The following is a 19952-nucleotide window of genomic DNA, read 5'->3' on the forward strand; positions in this document are numbered from 1 at the left end:
GATCTTAAAGCTATTCTTTCAGCTGTAGGTTGTATCACAAGCTGTTTCAGATAAGGCACTTAAGACGGAAAAAAGCATATGTAGCAAAGGTTTCTTTAAGCAATATTCCTTCACAGTGCCCAACAGAACTACAGCTAAGTTGAACAGGCAGCTCATGCTGTAAGAGGTCACTGAATTACTCATGGTGGTGCTTTTTTCTACATCGGGCCAGAACAACCATATTTCTGCCCATTTGGGCTGGGAAGGGATCAGCAAAAACCAAGCCCATAAGCCCAAGTTCAGCTTGGGCTGGGCTCACACAGTAAGGGAGGGCCACGGCATTCTGGTGACTTGCTGTAACCTCTGATTCATTTCAGAACTAATGAACAGTCCAGTGATAGACTAGTTGTTATACTTTCTGCATTAAAAGAAGAGCGAGCCAGAAGTATGTTATCATCTAAGTCCTTCCCTAAAAATGTTTTTTAAAAAAGAAAACTGATCAGGTAGAGTTAAGGGAATGCTGATATGGCTTTCTGAGAAACCCAGCTCTGTCTATTTCAGTGCTTTTTTGTCGTAACCTTACAAAGATGCTCATTTTGTATAGAGAAAGTGATACAGAATCCCTGTCAAAGCCATCTGTAAAAGGTAACAGGTGACTTTCCTGAAGTAGCTGTCAGCATGGCAGAACTATCACCGCTGTCATTGCAGAGACATAGGTTGCAGGCTGCAGTAAAAACTCCCTCTCTAAAAAGCTGGGGGGTCTTCTCTCAAAGTATTTTACTCTGTTTTCTTTTGCCTAGAAAAACTCTTATTCCCCCCCACACATGCTAGCAGTGAAGATGAGGAACTGAATGTGTACTGACAGCGACATACTCGAGTCACTTTTGAGTATCATTCAGTATATCCCATTTTTTCCATCCCTATGTAACATCAGCAGCTTCTGTACTTGCCTCCATCCTGCTCGTTTGCTGTGCCCATGCCACACTTACATATGTCCACTTTGTCAAATATATCCAGCAGATTTTAAACACTTTATTTAATAAAAGTTAAACATACAAAACTGAAATTAACACACTTTGTATTCATAAAAATCACCTTCTCCCATTATAGGGAAAACTTTTTTCTATGTATGGATTCTAAACTACCAGTTGTAGAGTTTAGCTTGAGTTGTGACTCAGGTAACTGATGGACAGTTCCACCAATCAGTGCATCAACAATCGCTGACGTGACCTGATCTAGGTAACAAATTACAAAATGAGCTACATTAACATAATATACAGGGAAATAATGGTCAGGGTTAATGGACAAGACACACCCTTTAATTAATTAATGGGGAAACGGCTGATGTACTCTTGTCCATTAACTCAGCCCTAGATTTTACAAAAATAATATCTACATTGTATACAGGGCTACCCATTAACTTCTTTAACCACATTACGGATTCAGAGATGGCACCACTACCGTAAGTGAGAGACAAATAACAGAGGAAAGCAAATCACATAAGATACAAAAAAAAAAAGCAAGAGCTTTTACACGTGGTTTCCTGAATAAAATTGAAGGGGCTCAGCAGCACTGTAATACAGCTGAAGTTACAATGAACACTAGGGCCAGTCAGTTATTTACGGACAGAAACTTGAGACTAACCTTCACTCACTCACAACTACGAGGGATCTAGGCACTCATACCTGCTATGCTTCAGTTCTACTCTTCTAGATGGAGGCAGCCCAGACACAAGGTGTTGCTGTGTGTTCAAGGTCTGTGACCATCGAACCTTTTAGTTTCTAAGAACTACAGGAGGGGAGGTGATGATTCATTTCCAAAGCACAACCATCTAGAGTTCTCTCACCTCTAATCCCTGGGGCATGCTTTAAGTACAGTTCCATTCTTGAAACTGCAGTCTAAACACCTTTTCCTATAGTTTTCTGGTTACGTTTCAGTAACTTCCTGTTACAATTTGATGAGTATTTAAAAAAAAAAATCTCCTCTACTTAACTTTCAGTACAGGAAATTTAGGCTGGAATTAAAGTCAGATTTATTGTTTCTAGCACATGAATAGTACTCAGTAATAAAGAATGTATCGGCCCTGTTCTGCCCTCAGTCACAGCTGTACAAATCGATCCTCACCGGATTTGTAAGGGAGCAATTCAGAACTTCCTTAGCAATTCCACGTGACTTAAAAGCTACGATGGAGCCTGGCTCTCTCTACAGCGCTGCAGCAGCTCTGTAATGCTGGGCTCGTCACTGAGCCCAGCAGACAGCACTGTGACTACAGAAATGAGGGAGGCTGTTACGGTGCCATTTTTATACCACCACTTTTCTGAAGGACAGGAAAAAAAATAAAAGAAAACTTTACCACCACTACAAATGGAGGATTCTGGAGATCAAGCTTCCAGAGAACTACTGCTTTCTGTGTAACAGGTTGCAGCAGCGCATGAAAGCATTTACCTGCAGAATGTGTTTTAATGCAGCTACAAAAGGTCAATGATTAGGGGAAATCAAATCAATAGTTGGAAATTTAAGGCTCGTATCAGCTGAAGCCAAAGTGATGGTGACAAAATGGACTACTTTCTATGTGCCAACAAATAATTTACTTTTAGAAAAATATAATGGTAAAAAGATAAGTGTAAAGCCCTGCAGAGATGAAGTTCCACCTTTTTCCCCTGTTACTGAGGCATCAAATGCCTGACATTATATTTAGAGGTATCTTGATACTGTGTCATAGGTTTGTCTGCAATTCCACATGTTCCAACTCCAACCTTGCCGGTTACACTCTCTGGAGAAGCAAAAATACTCCTCTTCACCTGCAAATGAAACAGAAAACACCCTTTCTGAATAATGTCTGACTTGCTTCTAAAAATGCAGAAATATTACCATTTGAAGTCTTTCAGAATCCTCAACTCCTTACACTAGAGGCAAGCATGCTTTCAGAAAGGTTGGCTCATCTGTGGCACATTGTAAGCAGATGAGACAACAGCTGGGAGCTTCCTGGCTGGCATGTACTGGATGTGATTTTTGCACTTTGTTGGCCTAGGTCAGACCAACAACGAATACAAGTCACCTTCCTCACCAGATAATCTGTGTTAATTGCTCACAAGGGAGCCTGAAGCACGATGTCCAGCTCTTCCTAGTCCAGCAATGATAAAAATGAAGTAAAGCTTTAAGATGCTAACTTTTTTTGCAGCATGCTTACTAGCCCATGGCAGTTACTTAGTGCTGTGCCTGCCACATCGTAAAGACAAGAAGAAGTCGGGCTTGGTGGTTTAGACAGGCCTCAGAAGCTTAACTCCAACAAATGGTGCCTTGCAACTGAGGGCGGTTACCCAGTTTTCCAAGGTAAGTGCAAAACCAGGCTTTGAAAAGGCTTTGAAAGTATATAAAATACTGAACTGCACACTTGGAAATGCCACAGGTGAAGCTACCTTTAAAAAACACTGCCGCCTCTCCCCCCAGTTATGCACAGAATTCTATAGCCTGTTCTATTCGCATACAGACAAAGTGTGAACAAACCTGGCCTTTTTTGTTTTTAGAATATGCTCTGTTGTTGAACTGTTGCCACTTGACTTTCTGGTCCTCTCGTTCCTGTTCAAGTTCTTTAATTCTCTGAGCTTTTTTCAAAGCTTTTTTCTTTTTATACTCGCGTTGCTGGGCTATCATCTCTTTTCTGGAAGAAAGGGAAAAAATACATACTATGTTTGTGCCTTGTGCTTGGTATTTATAGAGTATCCTGTAAGAAACTACAACCTCTGTAAGAGAGGCACATAAACAATTTTTCAGTAAGTAAATGACGTAAACAATGTACATATTCTCTACTTCATAGGGGGAGGGAGGAAATATTTTTTTTAATCAATCTTTCCATGCTTAAGCATTGCATTGCTCCTTCGTGTATTTTGGATAAATTTGTATTTATAATTAAAGCTCCTCTCCCCAGTGATGGGGTCAACACAGCTATCCCAGCACAGGGATAGGGGCAGGAGCACAAGTCCTTTGTACTGGTAAGTGCACTCAGTTGTGTGCCATGTTACACATCTGAGAGCAGCCTGTTGTGGAGCTGGGCTGAAAACTGCAGGCTCTCTGCTGGCAACCAAAATGTACCACCTTTTTTTAGTCTACCACTTAGATACTTGGTATCTTGTAGTAAATAGCATGATCTGAGCACAACAGAGTCTAACATGTTATCTTACCAGGATACATAACACATACAATACAAGCCACAAGCATCTGGCAAACATTATATGCCAGACTCATTTACAATCCTTCATCACAAATATGTGAAGATACCAAACACAAGAATTCTAAGAGATTCTATTTCATCAGCCAATTTTCATAGCTGCGAGGGTGAAAAAAAAAAAATAGCTTCCAGACCTGTGCCTGTATTACTTACTTGGACATAGGTTTGTTGCCACTGTCCTCTTTTGCTTTTCTTCCCTCTTCCACAGGCTTGAGGTTGAACAGCGGTGTAACTTCAGCATTGCCATATCCAGCAAAAGTGACTGCAGCTGTTCCATTCTCCTCATCTATTTCTTCAATCTCAGCTTCATAACACCTGTAAAGATATCATGGCTGTAAGCATGTGAGTAAAGGTTTAATACTCAGCCCTTCAACACCTACACTGTCAGCCAGCTAATGGCATTAAGTAAAAAACTTGCAAATATCAGCCTTCCTTCTCAGGGACAATACCCAAATCAAACCGAGGGATCACCTTCTTAAGGTCAAAAGGACACAAGTACAAGGACTGGGCTCAGTTGTATTTGACCTTTGGCAGGGAGAAGCAATGGTCTCACAGTTAGCAAGACTAATGATTAATGTGTGGGCAATCTAATCAGAAATTCTGATTTTGTTTCTAGTTGTTTCTAGTGGCAGGTCATGGGACTGGAAAAAGCCCCAGTAAGATCCAGTACCCATAGAACCCAGCTTTCAGGGAATTCAGTGGGAAGTTTCAGGAACTGTCAGCTCATGGCAGCAAAGGTTTGGTTCCAGTCTCCTCCATATAAAAAAGAATTAAAAAAAAAACAAACTCAGGCATTCAAAATTATTTCCTCTTCAATATTTACAACATTCTAAGTTTTCTTAATCGAAATTGCAATTTTGAAATTTTAACAGAAGTCAGTCCATTTTGAATTTATGCATATGAACTGTGTTAGTCGATCAAATTGACCTCACGGTGGGAAAGAGGAGAGAAAGCGTGATGTGTTTCCAATAACATTAAAACAATTTGAGTCTGGATTCAGACAAACTGAATCTGCCAGACAAACTGAGGAATGAAATGAGGTGTTCTATAGACAGAATTCCAGTTTATATCTACTAAATGAGTCTGTATAATTTTAGTGGGCCAACTCCTTAAGCTGAGCTAAATGTTAATGCCTTGCACCATACAGGGAAACCCAAACTGCATAAAGTAAGAGGACAGTCATACAAATGACGTCCAATACTGGCATGCAGAGCTGCCCAAACACCTGCTGCTTCAGTGGACACTCCAGCACATTCTTCCCTGAGCTCTGATCCTCTAACCCAGTATCAGAGCAAGAAGAGTGCCCCAGTGGTGACCAAACACACACAGTGTAACATTATCTTTTAAAATTCTTAAAGTAAAGGCATTTTAATTATTAAAAAAAAATCTGTGACAGAAGAACTGTTAATCATTAGGTTTGTTTTCTACCTGATGAACAGTTACACCAAAATGTGTGGTTAATACAAACATTAAAAAAACACATTCCTAATTATAGAATGTTTATTTTAAAAATTAAGAAGTCAGAATGAACTAATTTGGTTCCCAGAACTTCAAAGGCTAATGCAGTGGAGACTACATTCCAAAGGTCAATTAATACATTACATAGCCAGTTATTTCATAGTCAAAAAATATTTCCAGTTAAAAATTAATTTCCCATTATTGACATAAATTGAGATACAACAAGCATTTTTCTTGATAGTGATCAATTATTATGATAATATTAATATAATATTATTTAATATAACTTTTATGAAATGCTGCCCTAAGATTAATCCATGGAAATCTGCCATTTATTACCTTAACAAATGGTAATTTACCAAAGGTGCTGTACTTTTACAAGGTTAGTGACAAACAGGACATTTCTAGAAAATGACCCCACAGCTCTTGTCTTTTTACATAATATACTGACCTTTAATAAGGGGAGTATGACGATAGCTAATATTGTATTTCCTTCCTAGTTTCTTTTTGCTTTTTAGTCGCCCTAGGGCAGTACAAGCTGAATGAAAGTCTCTTACCATTGAACTATTTCACGTAACGGTTAGAGAAGTTTTCTACACTTACTGTCCATCTTCACTCCATATTGCCATACATCTGTCCCCAACCTTCCAGGAGTGGCTGGGCAGAGCAGAAGCAGAACTGTCAGAACTTGCAAGAGTTTCTGAAGGTTGTGTCGAAAGGAGATCTTTGGTTAATTCTATGACTTCCTATAAAAGAAAAAAATAAGACACAGAATAATATCTTAAAATTCTTACCATGATTTTTTTACCCCAAGCTTGCAGCTCTGTTTTTCTGAAGTTACTGAGATAAACTCATAGCTGATGTAGTGGAACAAGGAGGGGTGCTTTTTTTTTAAAAAAAAAAAAAAAATAATTTAACTAAATTCACTTATTGCCAATGTAGATAAGAAGATCCATGGTCCTCCCTGTTAAGTTCCCCATGCCTTCCACAAAATTTCCAAAAAGTTGCCCTTTCTATTTTTATAGGATTTATTTCTAGGGGAATTGCATATCCATAGGCATAAAGACACAGCTAGACAGCCTCAAGGCGAAGTAAAATTAAGACAAATCAGTGGTGTGGCTCTTTGTACAGGTGGCTGCATGGGATGTTGGTTACTGCCCAAAAAGCACTTGAGTGGCAGAGCAAGTAATCAGCAGGACAGTGCTCTAAGACAGCCAGAAAGTCAGGTATGTAATGCATCCATTCTCTATCTAGCCAGCAGTTACTTCCATTTCTTCTGTGCTGGGACTCGCTGACTATTTTATAGGAAGTAACCTATAAACAGACAACTGCTGCAAGTATAATGCAACATCTTTAAGTTTGAATGAACTGAAAAGTGCTTCCTCAAATACCTGCATTGTCTAAACTAACATGCTCAGTGCCAGTGTCTTCCAAGACTGCCACTCAGTAAAGCCCTCTCTTTTCTAGAAAGCATTCAGCTGCATTCTTAGGAAATTGATTTCCTTAAGTAACTTTAATTTAAACATTCACTTTTCTCCAAATCCATGACCTCAAGATTTCAGGCCAGGACTTCCCCTGCTAATCCAGGGAGGCAAATAACAAGAGAAACATGCTTTTAAGTACTTAACAAATTTCTCCATTTCCTTTAAATATTATTCATTCACAGACAGGAGCATGCTACCCTCCTCAACTTCCTGCCCATATTAGGTTCTTATTCACCAAGATCAGTACCACTGATTTTGTCTAGAATTAAAAATAAAAGACTTAGGAGCCAGCACCTAAAACATTCAAACTTTTTGTGTAACACCAGGCAACTCTGAAGTTGACAAAAAAAAAATAACCTTCAGTTCTTAAGAGTATCTCAGTATGAGCCACTGTCACCCTCCTAATTAGCAGGAAATATTTAATTTAAAGGAGTTACAGACAAACAACATTCAACTGAGGCTCTGTAAAGCCTGAACATTCCTCACAGCTTCACATCCCACTGCAGCTGTGGGCTTAAAAAGACCAGCTCAGGTAATAAACAAGAAAACCAAAAAGCTTTCATTCGATATCCACAAACACAGTGCTAAGCACACAAGATAGAGTTATCTCGTGAGCTGCAATGCAATTTCTAACACGGTCTCTAAGGGAACAGTTTATTCAAAGAAAGTTTCCTGACAGCAGAGACTCCTGCAGCAGCTTATCAAGTAGAACAACTGAGCTGAACAACAGGGCTTGCTGCCATGGCCCCGTGACACAAAGTGTGACCTGCAGGAACACTAGTTAAGAGCTTCTCAGGATTTCTCCTCACCACCTGGTCTTTAAAACCCAGAGAGATCTTGATACTCTAGCACGCAACACCCTGTGGATGCCGTCCCTAACTGCAGGGGATGACAGCTGCCATCAATTCCTCTGCATGCAGAGTGAAGTGTGGTCCTTGGCTGCATGGACAGTGCCCTAAGAAGCGCTTCAGTGAAACAAAAGGTAAAAAGCTAAGTTTCCTGCAATATTTGTTTTAATTTTGTTACTCAGGAATAAGCAAAGTATACAAAACACAGTAGCACATCCCTATTTATGATGTGAAAAGATGTTTCAATTACATAGTAACATTTTTGTTGAACAAAAAAAGGCTACTTAGGTTGAATGCCTTAGTGCCCTGACTATTTCTACAATTGTTTCGGTGATATATTAGGGCTGCAAAACATTGTCTGTCATTGGCAAGGTGGAACATATGGATAGCAAACCTTTTGGGGATGAAAGCGTAAACATCTTCCCCATTCTGTGCAGAAAGCTTGTACAAAAAAGGTTGCAAGTATTCCTTTCACATCAACGATCTCTGCACATCAAAGCCAAGGTCGTGTTGGTATCGGAAATATCGTCCCATAAGGGTTTTGCTGCGCATTTTAAAAATATAAAAATATACACATGCTTTTAACAGCGTACAACGAAGGACATTACGATGATCTATAAAGTGTCCTGCGGGCACAAAGCCTTCACAATTTAAAAGGAACTCTAAAGGTCGCCGATTTGAGGCACTCCTTGTGTTCTGGTTGAAGTTTTGTTTTATTGCTGTTATTTCCATCAGGAATAGCAGTTACTGAATTTCACACTGCACAGTTGTATGTATTTTAAAATTTGAGAGCTAGAGCAATGCACAACAGAAACGAGGCAGCATCTTGCACTCTCGTGTGAGTCTTCAGTGGTACTGCTGCTCACTCACACGTCAACATCTCTTTAGATACCCAAGAATTTAAAGACCACTTATCAGTTTAACGTTATGTGGTGGTTTTCCTGTCACTGAACAGCAGCCTAAGGACCAGAAATGTTTTTGACCTCTCTGGAATGCAGTATGGGCAAACATTTAAAAAACGACAGGGAGCAAATTAAGGGCGTTTTTTTCCCTTTCACAATGGGTCCTTAGATGTATAAGAAAAACTGAAATACTCTAAAATTTGCATCACTGCAAATGCAGGTAACAAAGGAACAGATTCTGGATTGATGATTTGAAAACTCCAAGCTAAGTGGAAAGGCAGCAGGTTGAGCCCACCCATTAGGATTCAGCATAATAAAAGTGACAAGAAGTAACGGTGCCCTTTAACAAATGCATAATTTCATCTGAGGAATTATATGCCTCTCAAGCTGAGGTTTTTCCATTTCTTTAATTTACTCTTACTACTGTTACTATATAATTTACTATTATATACCACCCCCACAAAAAAAGTGAGTAGTTATGTTTAATCTTTCTGATATATTTTTTTTTAAAAAAAGCAAACAAAGCTAGCAGTGACAGCGCTGGTATACCTTTCACCCTTCCCTAGCTGGGGTTTCCGGCAAAAAAAAAGTTTTCCATGTAAAATCCTGTGTGTTCTTGGGCAACGTGCAGCACAGACTGTAACTAGGTCAAACTTTGTTGGTGCTCTCCCCCCACCTAACGCTACAATTACGTGAAATTATGGGAAAAACGAAGCAGCGAAGCGACGGGGAACGCATTTTATCCGCGGCACCGCCCCCAACGGGCCAGCCGGTGCCGCCGCCCTCACCTGCAAGTCCTTCTTCAGCTTCAGCAGGTCCTCGTTCTCCGCGTTCCCCGACAGCGCGGCCTCCACCTGCTGCAGCTGCGCCTTGTAGCTGGCCAGCTGCTTGGCCAGGTCCTCCGACATCTGCGGGGCAGGCGCCCAACGGGGGAGGAACAAACGTTAGCGGCAGGGCCCGGCCGCGACCCACCGGGGGCCGCTCCCAGCCCCAGCACCCCCGGGGCCTCCCCGCGAGGCCGAGGCCCAGGCCCTGCCCCCCCCCCCCTCACCTCGCCGTGCCGGGGGGGCCGAGGCCGCCGCCTCCGCGTCCGAGTGCCGGGCCGGAACCGGAAGCGGAAGTGGAACCGCGCGGAGAACGGAGCTCGCGGGAGCTCCCCCGCCAATCACGTGCGGGCGCTGCGCGGCGCTGATTGGCGGAGCGCGCCCGGAGGGTTAGGTCACGTGGCGGGGGAGGGTGAGCGGTGCCGCGCGAGGGAAAGAGAAGGAAAGGGAGGGGCGGGGGGTGCGCAGGTGGCGGGGGTGCGCATGCGCAGAGCGGCGGCCGCCATTTCGGGGCCGCCATGGCCGCTGCGTGTGGGGTTGTGGCGTGCTCCGCGTCCCCCTGTTTGTCCTCAATAAACGCTGCTTTGTTCTGGTTGTGTGTGTGCAGTGGTTATTGGCGTGAATCTTGGTGCTACATAGTCTGAGGAGTGACCCCCTGGTGTTAGGGGCTGGGGCACGGGTCCTGTGGGGAGGGGCTGGGGGTGTTTGGTGTGGGGCAGGGGGGGCTCAGGGCAGAGCTCGCTGCCCTGACAGGGAGGGAGGGCTGGGGTCGGCCTCTGCTCACAGGTAACCGGTGATAGGAGCAGAGGGAATGGCCTCGAGTGGTGCCAGGGGAGGTTCAGGTTGGAAATGAGGCAGTTTCTGCTCAGAAAAAGCAGCCAGGCGCTGGGACGGGTTGCCCAGGGAGGTGGTGAGGTCACCGTCCCTGGGGGTGCTCAGGGAAAGGCTGGACGTGGTGCTTGGGGTCGTGGCCAGGCGATCCTGAAGGGCTTCTCCAACCCTAATGGTTCTGTGTTTGGTCCTACGCCAAGGGAGGGAAGGGGAAAGGAAAAATTAGCAGACCACTCAAGCCCAGAGCAGGAAGAAAAAAGGCAGAAATGTGATGTGACCGATGTGGCATAACTCATATAAATTGGAAAATTGGAAATTCTCATTAACTGCAACCTTAAAAATGGATTTATCTTTTTTTTTTTTTTTTTTTTTTTTTTTTTTTTTTTTTCTATGCTTGACAAAACATCTTTTATACTACATTGAGGACAAACAATCTAAGCCGGACCTCTTGCTACTTAAAATGATGCTATCCAATTGTTAAGATTTGTTGGTTCTGTATATGTGAGGAAATCAAAGCAAGTTCAGGTATGGTTCTGCCATATCTGGATGTTTCTACCTTCAGCCAGTATTTGCATCTTATACGTGGGCAGTGGAGGAGCTACCAGGAGGACTCTCTGTCTTCATAATCCCTTTATGAGCTGTGTATTCATTGTCATTTGGTATTGCAGGGTATTCACAGAACTGAGCAATATTAATTTACAGAGTGCAGTTGTACCACAGTTAGATTGTTATTACAAAGCAACTGATGCTCTTACAGGAATTTGAGCATTGCATCTTACCATCTATGATGTGCAGAATTTCCATGCAGTTTATTGCCAAATTAAGACAAGTGAACTTAAGACCATCCTTCAGCACAAACGCCATCCAATTTGTTTCCCTAACTTCGTAAGAGGAAGAAAAGGCGCCTGGATTAGTCTTTCCCCAAGCTTAATGGGGTTAATGGTCACTTAATGGTGAGCCTTTCAGCTCTCCTGAAGGTGTCCGAGGGCCGGTGCAGTGCTCTGGGACAGCTGGCCCTGCTTTGGGCTCCAGGGCAAGCCAGGAGGTGTGCCTGCCTTGTCCAGCAGGTGGTGGTGCTGCTGCATGAACACCTGCATCGCCAGCACACTTATCCAGGCAGGCAGGAAACATTTATTTTGTAGGACCGAAGTTATGCTTCTTTTCCACGGTCTGCTGCGTTATTTTTACAGTTAGAGCTATCAGCAGCAGATATCTGAGGCTATTTTTGAAGAGATCTGGGACTAGCCAGTCTTGTGAATCGCGTATATGTGTTATACTATAGAAATACACCATGATCAGCACCGTTCTGCACTCCTTCATGTTAAACCCTGATGCATTTAACTGTGGGATGGGAGGGGAGCAAGCCGAGTGCTCAGCAGCAAGTAACACAGCCGGCAATTGTACCCAAAGCTAATGCCCTTGTTTGCAGCTTCATCTGTGTGGACAGATTGTTTTGCTCAGCACAGCGACCCAGTCACTAGCAAAAATTTGGCTTTTGCAAACAAAGCAGTCTGTGCTAGTTGCTGAAGCTGAACTGCAATCCAAATCTAGGCCAAAATGGAGACATCAGACATTTTGGGGGGTTTTCTGGTGGGCTGCCAGCCTGGCAGGCCTTGCCCTGTCAGTAGGGCAGCGTGTCAGGCCTCAGAGTCATTGGTACATTCATTTGGATCAAACCATCAGGGAAATACCTATCAATACTTTAATTAAGAGAGTTGTTTTCCTGAAGATATATCTTTTTCTTTTAGTTGGCCTGTGCCTCTAAGCAAAGTTTGTTGTTTCTTTAAACGGTTTGTTATCACAGCTATCTGATAAGTTTGTCCATAGATATAATTACGTGTTGTTTGCTGTGATGAGGTGTTGTTTTTGTTACTCCTGGAAAAATTTGTTTCTTTGGGCTGATTTTTTTCTTCACTGGCTGTTTGGTTCTGGCAGGACTTTTGAAATCTTCAGCAGCTTCCATTTATAAAATCAAGTTCTAGAAAAGATGCTGTTTGACCAGGCATGTGCTTAAAATATGCAGGCGCTTCTGTCACTGGGAGGTTTTAAAGCATGGCCTTGAAACTTCATGGGGAAGTTCTTTTTCCTTTAAGGATGTATTTTCTGCTGTTCCACTCTCCTGAAATTTGGCCTAATTATTAGTTTTTGAAATACCTGTTCTTACAGGAGTTTTTCTGGGAAGTTAAATAAGTGAGCAGGTTCTTGAACACAGCCCCAGTAGCCCACGATGGGGGTTGTGGTGCTACGCAGAGAAATTGGGAGCTCGAACATGTTCTGTGCCCTGAATGACTCCAGTCATTATGCTCCATCAGGGAGAAAGGCACAGTGACTCAGTCTGAGGAGGAGAAGTGAATCAGAACTGGACGAGGATTAAGAGACAGGGTGAGACATCATGGAGATAAGAGGAACGGGTCAGAACCGGGATGAAGGGACAAAGCCTGCGTCCATTAGGACATCGTCTGCCTCAGCAGAGTCAAGGCAGCCTGAGGTGCTGGTTCCTCTCCTCAGGGTGCTGGGAAGCCTGCTGCTGAGGCTGCCTGTGCCCAGACGAGAGCAGTAAATATGAGATGAGGGGGTTTGGAAAGCAGAGACCGAGGGCCGGAGCAGTGGGCAGAGGCGCCTGGGAGGCCTGGCAGAGCCTGAAGCAGCGAAAGTTGCTGCCTGCCCCTCTGCTGCCTGCCCCTCTGCTGCCTGCCCCTCTGCTGCCTGCCCCTCTGCTGCCTGCCCCTCTGCTGCCTGCCCCTCTGCCTTGAGCTCCTCTGCTGCAGCCCTGAAGGGAGCTGCCCGCACCTTTGGCTGCAGTCTTCCATTACAGCATCAAATGCCTTCATCCTCTTCCTCTTAACCTCTGTTCCATTCAGAACACGGGGTTTACAGTAATTAAGGATGGGTAGTTAAAATAAACATTAACAAAGAGTGTTGTTTTTGCAGGTCCTGCATCTCTTTTCCCTGAATTCTGAAGGCAAGTGAGCTGAAAGAAGGGAAAGTGAGCTTTGCGAGGGTCAACCAAGTGCTGCTACAAAGATCTGGATTTAGTTACCCCTGTAGGAGCATCTACACAGCATGAATGAGCAAGCAGCAATGTGTGGCAAGTAGAAAACTCAGCGTGTAAACTTAGAGTTTTTTGCAATTTGTAAACAAATTGCACGACGGGTCTGGAAACTGACCGAAGCAGCTCTGATTCAGCCAGAGGTAATGTTGCTGCCACTGGGGCATGGCAAGCTTGCTTTTAGGATCTGTGTCATACATTCCTAGGCTCTGAAAAATCCTAGCATCCTGACCCGCAACAGCTCCCACTCCCGATCAGTGTCGGGTAAGACACGTGGGTAGTTGTTTGGGGGTGGTCAAAAATAGAAACAAGGAATTTGAGGCAGGATAATTTATTTATAACAAGAGTAGTGTTTATTTGCTGCTTCTTCTGAAGTTAATGAGATCAGAACTTTAATTAGTCCCTCAGACACCTTTGGTTCTTGGTATCTCTGCTGCTCTGCCCTCCTGTATATAATAAGGATGCCTTGTGTTATGGAAATTAGTATTTAAAAAATGCTGAGACACAGTCCCAATGAGTATCAAGGGAAAGCCAGTAAGGAAATGAAGAGTTCTCTTTTTAAAACAGATTTTGAGGGGTCCTTGGCAAAGACTTAATCTGAAGAGAAAAGGTGGAAGTGTTTTAAGTTACTCTGGTGAGTTCTGCTGACATTGCAGCAGATTGGGAACATCTAGCATCAGAACAGAATTAGGGTCTGTTCAAGTCTACTTTGCCATGACATGTTTTACTTCTATCCTGTGAACCTAGAGGTTGCCCACAGTTAACATTTCTAGCAATGGACTGTGGTAAGGATATTTTTGCTGTTTACTCTGTACGTGAACCCTGGGAAACACTCACAGTGCTATAGTAGCTGCAGAGTTCACATGCAGCCATGTGCCTTCTCCACCAACATAAACAACATGCACAGCCTGCATAGAATCCAAAATATGCACATCCCTCTTCCAAAGTCTCCCATCCATCATTTTCCTGCCAGACTTTGAGACACATTCTCATGAAGTGAGAGTATTTCTGGAGCGTGCATATAGCGGTGAGATATGGCAGCCACCCATCCTGCTGCGTGAACGAACTTGTGAAATGTTCCCTTCTACATCATGTTAGTCACAACTTGAGCAGCGAGACTGCTTTCATGTGGCTTCGCATCCTGTTCTTGGTGATCAATGTTGTCTCGTGTCTTACACCTGGCACGGCGCTGAGGGAAACTGAAAGTCCTACAGATGTTTCCTCTGAAAATGAAACTGAAATTTCTCTTGCCGTAATCGTCTCGCACGTCATTGCAGCTGTCTCCAAATGAAGTCAGTTTAGATCCCTGGCAAGCAAATGGCACTATTTATAGGCTAATAATAAAGCGAGGATGTATCATATGGACACTTAGATCTCTTTTCTCAATGTTCTTATTTGTAAGTCACTTGAAGGAGACGAGGATGTGGTTGCTACTGGCTGATATTTCTCTAAATGATAAATTTCATGTAAAACTACTTTGATATCCATCTTAATATGATGGGGAAACCAAGATGACTTGTTACCAGGAGTATACAAAGATGTAGGAGATCTGGAAACCTAACTAAAGTTTTTTTTTGTTTTCACAAAGGTATCAACACCATGTCTGGGCTCTGGGATAATTGCTATTCACTGTGTATTGACTAAAAACCTATGGGAGCTTTTCGTTTTGTTGCTTTAAAAAAAAAATAATCAAGGTTTTAGCAATTTTATTTGACTTAAGTGCTATCAACATCCTTTTGTTACAAAGCTTCAGGGCTGTCAGAGGATTTGCAGCTTGGCTTGGTATTTTGTTGCCTCAGGGGTAGGTAATGGGTCCTGATTAGGGGGGGACGTTTGTCCTGTTCTTGGTCAAGCACACTGGCATGAGTTGCTGAGAGGTTAAAATGTGCTACTGGGTGGCACTGGACCAGGGGAGGGAGCTTAAAATGAAAAGCAACCAATGTCAGTGGGAACAAGATGAAGATAATTGTTGTCAATGACCATTATAACGGGCATTATCCATAGTAATAATATTTCATGTTATATTCTTGGGATTTCTTCCAAGGGAAATTATTTCGGGATTGACAGAGGGGATGATTGTATTCAGCAGTGGGCAAAGTGCTGTCTCTGATGCAAACATACTGCCACTGGAGAAAACCTAAGTTTATTTCTGCAAAGTTCCCTGCATCTCTGCTACCGCCTCAGCCTGCCATGCTAATGGAGTAAGTCTCCTGGAAATGTAATTTGTAATGAATTCCTGGTTTGATATTGCTGCTGTATCTTTTACATTAAGCAACTGGGTATAAAATCACACTTACTATTCCGATGCAGCCTGCTTTTCTCAGAGTTTTTGGGTTTGCACCAGATCGGAAATGTATTGAGCTTGGACAGGACAGGTGCTGGCAAGAGCATGTGTAGGCTGACACCTGCGCCTGTGTTCGGCGGGGTGATCTGGTGTGTAGTTTTTAATTGCATCATGGGAAGACACAGTGATTTACTGCCTAAGGATGGACAGCTAATCAGCTAAAGTGCAGCTGAGAGCTGACGGAGCCTCCTGGATTTTAAGGCTCAGTGTGTTTTTATGTTTTTTTGTTTTTAAAACACCAGCCTCAGAATCTCCTTGGGATTTGCCAGTCAAGCAAATAAACATGGAAAGCTAAATGTGGATCCAAACTGCCTGCGAGCAGTGCTGCTGCACAGATTTTACCTACAGCCCCAAAGCAGTTTTGCATCTAACTCTTTTTTTTTTTTTTTTTTTTTCTCTTTATGCCCTTCCTCCCCCACCTAATGAAACTATTCAGCTTGGAAATGTCGGAAGGCCGCATACCTGAAGCAGCACTGGGCTTGTTTGAACATCATTTTCTGGTATTAGTTTTATAGATCCAGATATGACTAATAAGGAAATTTCTTCATTTGGTGTCAGCGGATGACCAATCTGTACCAGGATGAGGAACAAAGCCGGTATGAGGAGGTCGTGTCGCCCAGGGAGCAACCCAATCCCCGGAGTGAGTCATGACAGTGATGTCTTAAGCCACAGGGAGAAAAAATGGTAGCAGAACTCAAACGTACCTTTTTTTTTTTTTTTTCCTTCTGCCTCTTTTCAGAGTTATTTCTAAGCAGACTTATTTCACTGACACTCATGTGTTAGTATTTCTAGATTTAGGACATTCACTTGGGCTCACCTTTTTCCTTTTACTGAAATAAAATGAAGAGAGCAACTACCTGGTAAATCGGAATAGCGAGCATGGGAAATACTCATTTGCATATATTTAGACGAGTTTTCATAATAAATTTCTTTTTTAGTCACTTTGGGGATTCAAATATACATTACGGCAGCAGAGAAGGTAGAGGCTTTTGTGGTGTTGAATTTTGTTTTTCTTCCAGAGTTTGGGTTTCCTTGGGAGCTAGAGAAGAGGCACAACACAGCAGAATTATAATAATAAAATCACTGCACATCCCCAAATCATATTGACTGCAGCAAATGCACCTCCTGCTCGGATATAGATGCGTGGACCAGGTCTACATCACAGATTTCCTTGCGGTAGAGTTGCTTTGTGCTGGGAGCGTGGCTGTTTGCTCAGCACGCTCCCCCAGGACCACTGCAGAAAGCGCGAGGGCAGAATATTCGCAGCTGACAAATGCTTTTAGTGGCGTCTTCAATTAAGTCAGTAGATCTTTCCTAATTCCATTTCCTGCTGCACTAAAAACTACCCACCAGTTGATGATGGTGCATTTCAAACCATGAAGCCATCTTAAAAAATTGAATCTGGCTAATATGTAAAACCAGTAACACAATCAGGGTTCAATAAAATATAGACATGGCTTCAGACTGATGTAAAACAAGAGTAAATTAGGCTGCAATACAATTTTAAGGCTAACCTCGGGGAAGCTGTTGTCAGGAGCTGTGGTTGAAATATTAGATCAGCTATGCTAATCCTTTTTGGTGGTGGTGGTTTGCTAGTGAAACCTCTTGGGAAATAATCTTTCTAGATTTCTTTGGTGCTTCTGAACAGATCTGAACAGGTAAACACTATTGGTTTTGAACTTTGCAATCACTTGATAAGTCTCTGTGGACTATTCCTATCATCAGCTGTATTAATACTATGAGTGATGTTAGTATAGAGTGTTCAATAGGTATTGATCCACTTCTCTTTTGGAGCTGGTCAAGCTTTCAGATAGTGTATTTCCATCTGCATGGCATCAAAACACTCTGTGCGTCTAATAAGACCACTTAAGAATTTTCTAAAGCAATTTGTTTGTAGGAGAAAGGAGGAAAACTTTGTCATAAGTACATGTCGATACCCTTAACACAGAAACAGGAAGAGAGGAAGGAGAATATGGAATAATAGACGGAAGGAAATTAGGGGTGGTTTAGCCTACAGATGAGAGTTAACAGTTTGGGATCTACTGCAGGAAGAAATGTAAAATCGAATCAATGTATAGCCCGTACCCCATGGAGGAACTAAACTGAGTGAAATGCATGTTAACCTCACAAGAAAGGGAATAGTCTGTGGAGCTGTTTGTGTTCAGTGGGCTGTTTGTATTTGTCCTTGAAGCTGTGAGCAGAGAAAGCCAACACAGAGCAGCGAAGTGCCATCGTGCCGTCGTTTGTAGAATAAACTATCTTTGGCTAACCATGTTTTGTTTTGGTGTGAAAATTTGTTTAACAGATTGCAAGTTTATTGGGGGATGGTCCCTGTAATAACATGTTCTTTAAGTGCAGTTTTAAGTAATTTTTACTGTGTGTTTTCTCTTTTCCTGTTTTGCCATGCAGATAGACTTCCATCTAAGATAACTTCAACTGTGTCTGTAGTTCCCTTGGTGGGAGACGAGTGTCTGAGATGTCCCTTGGGCAGACAGTGACCTGAGTGCTCTGAGAGAGCAGCATATGGGTAGCATAAGGCTGTGGGCCCCAGTGGAAAGGCATCCATGTCTAAATAGGACCACATTCAAGGTTTTTGTAAAAGGTACTTGAAATATCTAAGATATGCTCCCTGGTGTTCATGTGGTCAGCCTGTGTAGGCAGTAACTGGCATCTCTCGTGGGAGAGCCAGGTTTAGCCAGGTCAGATCTTCCAGGCTGAAGAGTTTTAGGGATTACACAGAGAGGGTAAATGAAAACATGGAGGCCTGAGGCATTGATACAGGTTTTATTTTGTTCAATCCTGGAAAAAGTTGCTTCCATTTCATCCTTATTTCACATTTGCAGAGCGGGAAGATCACAGGGCAGAGGGGAGCACGCGAACCTACTGCAGTACCCTCGGACTCATCATCTGGAGCACAGAGTGAAAGGAGGGTGCTCGGTTGTTCATCTAAGTCATTTAGTTTACCCATCACTGCCTAAAATAGCCTCAAGTCAGCGTGACGCATGCACTGCTCTGCCGTGGCCCACATAGCATATGTTGCTGTGCGAGCTGTGAGCCCTCTCTTCTTCTCCCCGCATCCAGCAGCCGTCGCCTTCCTCCTCGCTGCTGTCGCGGCCTGATCCAGCCTCGTGGTCCCGTGGCACCGGCAGATGGAGCACCTTGTGCCCTGGGCAGGGACACAGCCAGAAGGTCCTGAAGCACACAACTTCAGAGATTTTCCACTTAGAGAAAAAAAAAAATGAACATATACCAGGTAAATACGCTGATAGAAATGCAACCTTGGGACACTTCTGCGATGTGACTAATCCTGCGCACACTGTGACTCAGCTGCTGAAGCCTATTATCAGAAAAGGTCCCAGAGCACCCAGTTACAAACCAATAAATAAAACAACTTGTTTTCCGTAACAAACGGAGTCGTTGAATCTAATTTTGTCATCTGTTCCGTACTCCTTCAAAAAAACAAACCACCCAAGTGTTTATAACTGCAAGAGAGGGAACATCATTTATAGTAAACATGCCCTTTGCCTTAAATTCATTCCTCCTGATTCTTCATGTTTCTTACTTCAAAATCTTAAAAGTCTGAAACCTGATTGACTCCTGATTATTTTGTAAAAACATGCTTTTGGCCTGCTTTGTGGCTTGTGAGCTGTATGATGACAAAACCAGTTGTAACTCATCAGGTTAGAATCATCAGAAAGTTGTGTATATTGGCTGAGGGTAGTCAGAAGGGACTGCAAGGCACATGGTCTTTTTTGATGGTCTGGGTAACAGACCTTAAAATAAATAAGTACATTATTCATAGATTGGTTACCCCATAATAAATAATAATAATAATAATAAAATCCTAGGCTGGATTCAAGCTTGAATCTTGACATCTGATTTAGTTCAAAACATGAACCGAAAGCATGCAAATCCTGTCACAAATTTCCACAAGGATATTATGTTTGTTACGATTTTCCATATTTTATTATTTCAGGTATGTAATTGGTCTTTGAGAGTAACATT

General features: G+C 42.8%; 1 protein-coding gene and 1 long non-coding RNA gene across 2 annotated transcripts; one reads left to right on the forward strand and one right to left on the reverse strand.

Moving 5' to 3' along the window:
• Window positions 1-991: 991 nt before the first annotated feature.
• Window positions 992-10053, reverse strand: SMNDC1 (survival motor neuron domain containing 1). Its single transcript, XM_084526331.1, has 6 exons — window positions 9951-10053; window positions 9688-9807; window positions 6269-6411; window positions 4361-4522; window positions 3487-3640; window positions 992-2780 (listed from the first exon to the last, which is right to left on the reverse strand). Exons 2-6 carry the CDS (start codon window positions 9805-9807, stop codon window positions 2643-2645), a joined length of 717 nt encoding a protein of 238 aa, XP_084382457.1. The 5' UTR covers window positions 9951-10053; the 3' UTR covers window positions 992-2642.
• A 401-nt stretch (window positions 10054-10454) lies between these two features.
• Window positions 10455-19352, forward strand: LOC311439987. Its single transcript, XR_014695132.1, has 4 exons — window positions 10455-10509; window positions 16384-16631; window positions 18357-18474; window positions 18791-19352. It is a non-coding gene; the product is annotated as an uncharacterized lncRNA (long non-coding RNA).
• Window positions 19353-19952: the final 600 nt, after the last annotated feature.

Source organism: Aythya ferina (assembly GCF_964211825.1).
Source record: "Aythya ferina genome assembly, chromosome: 7".
NCBI lineage: Eukaryota > Metazoa > Chordata > Aves > Anseriformes > Anatidae > Aythya > Aythya ferina.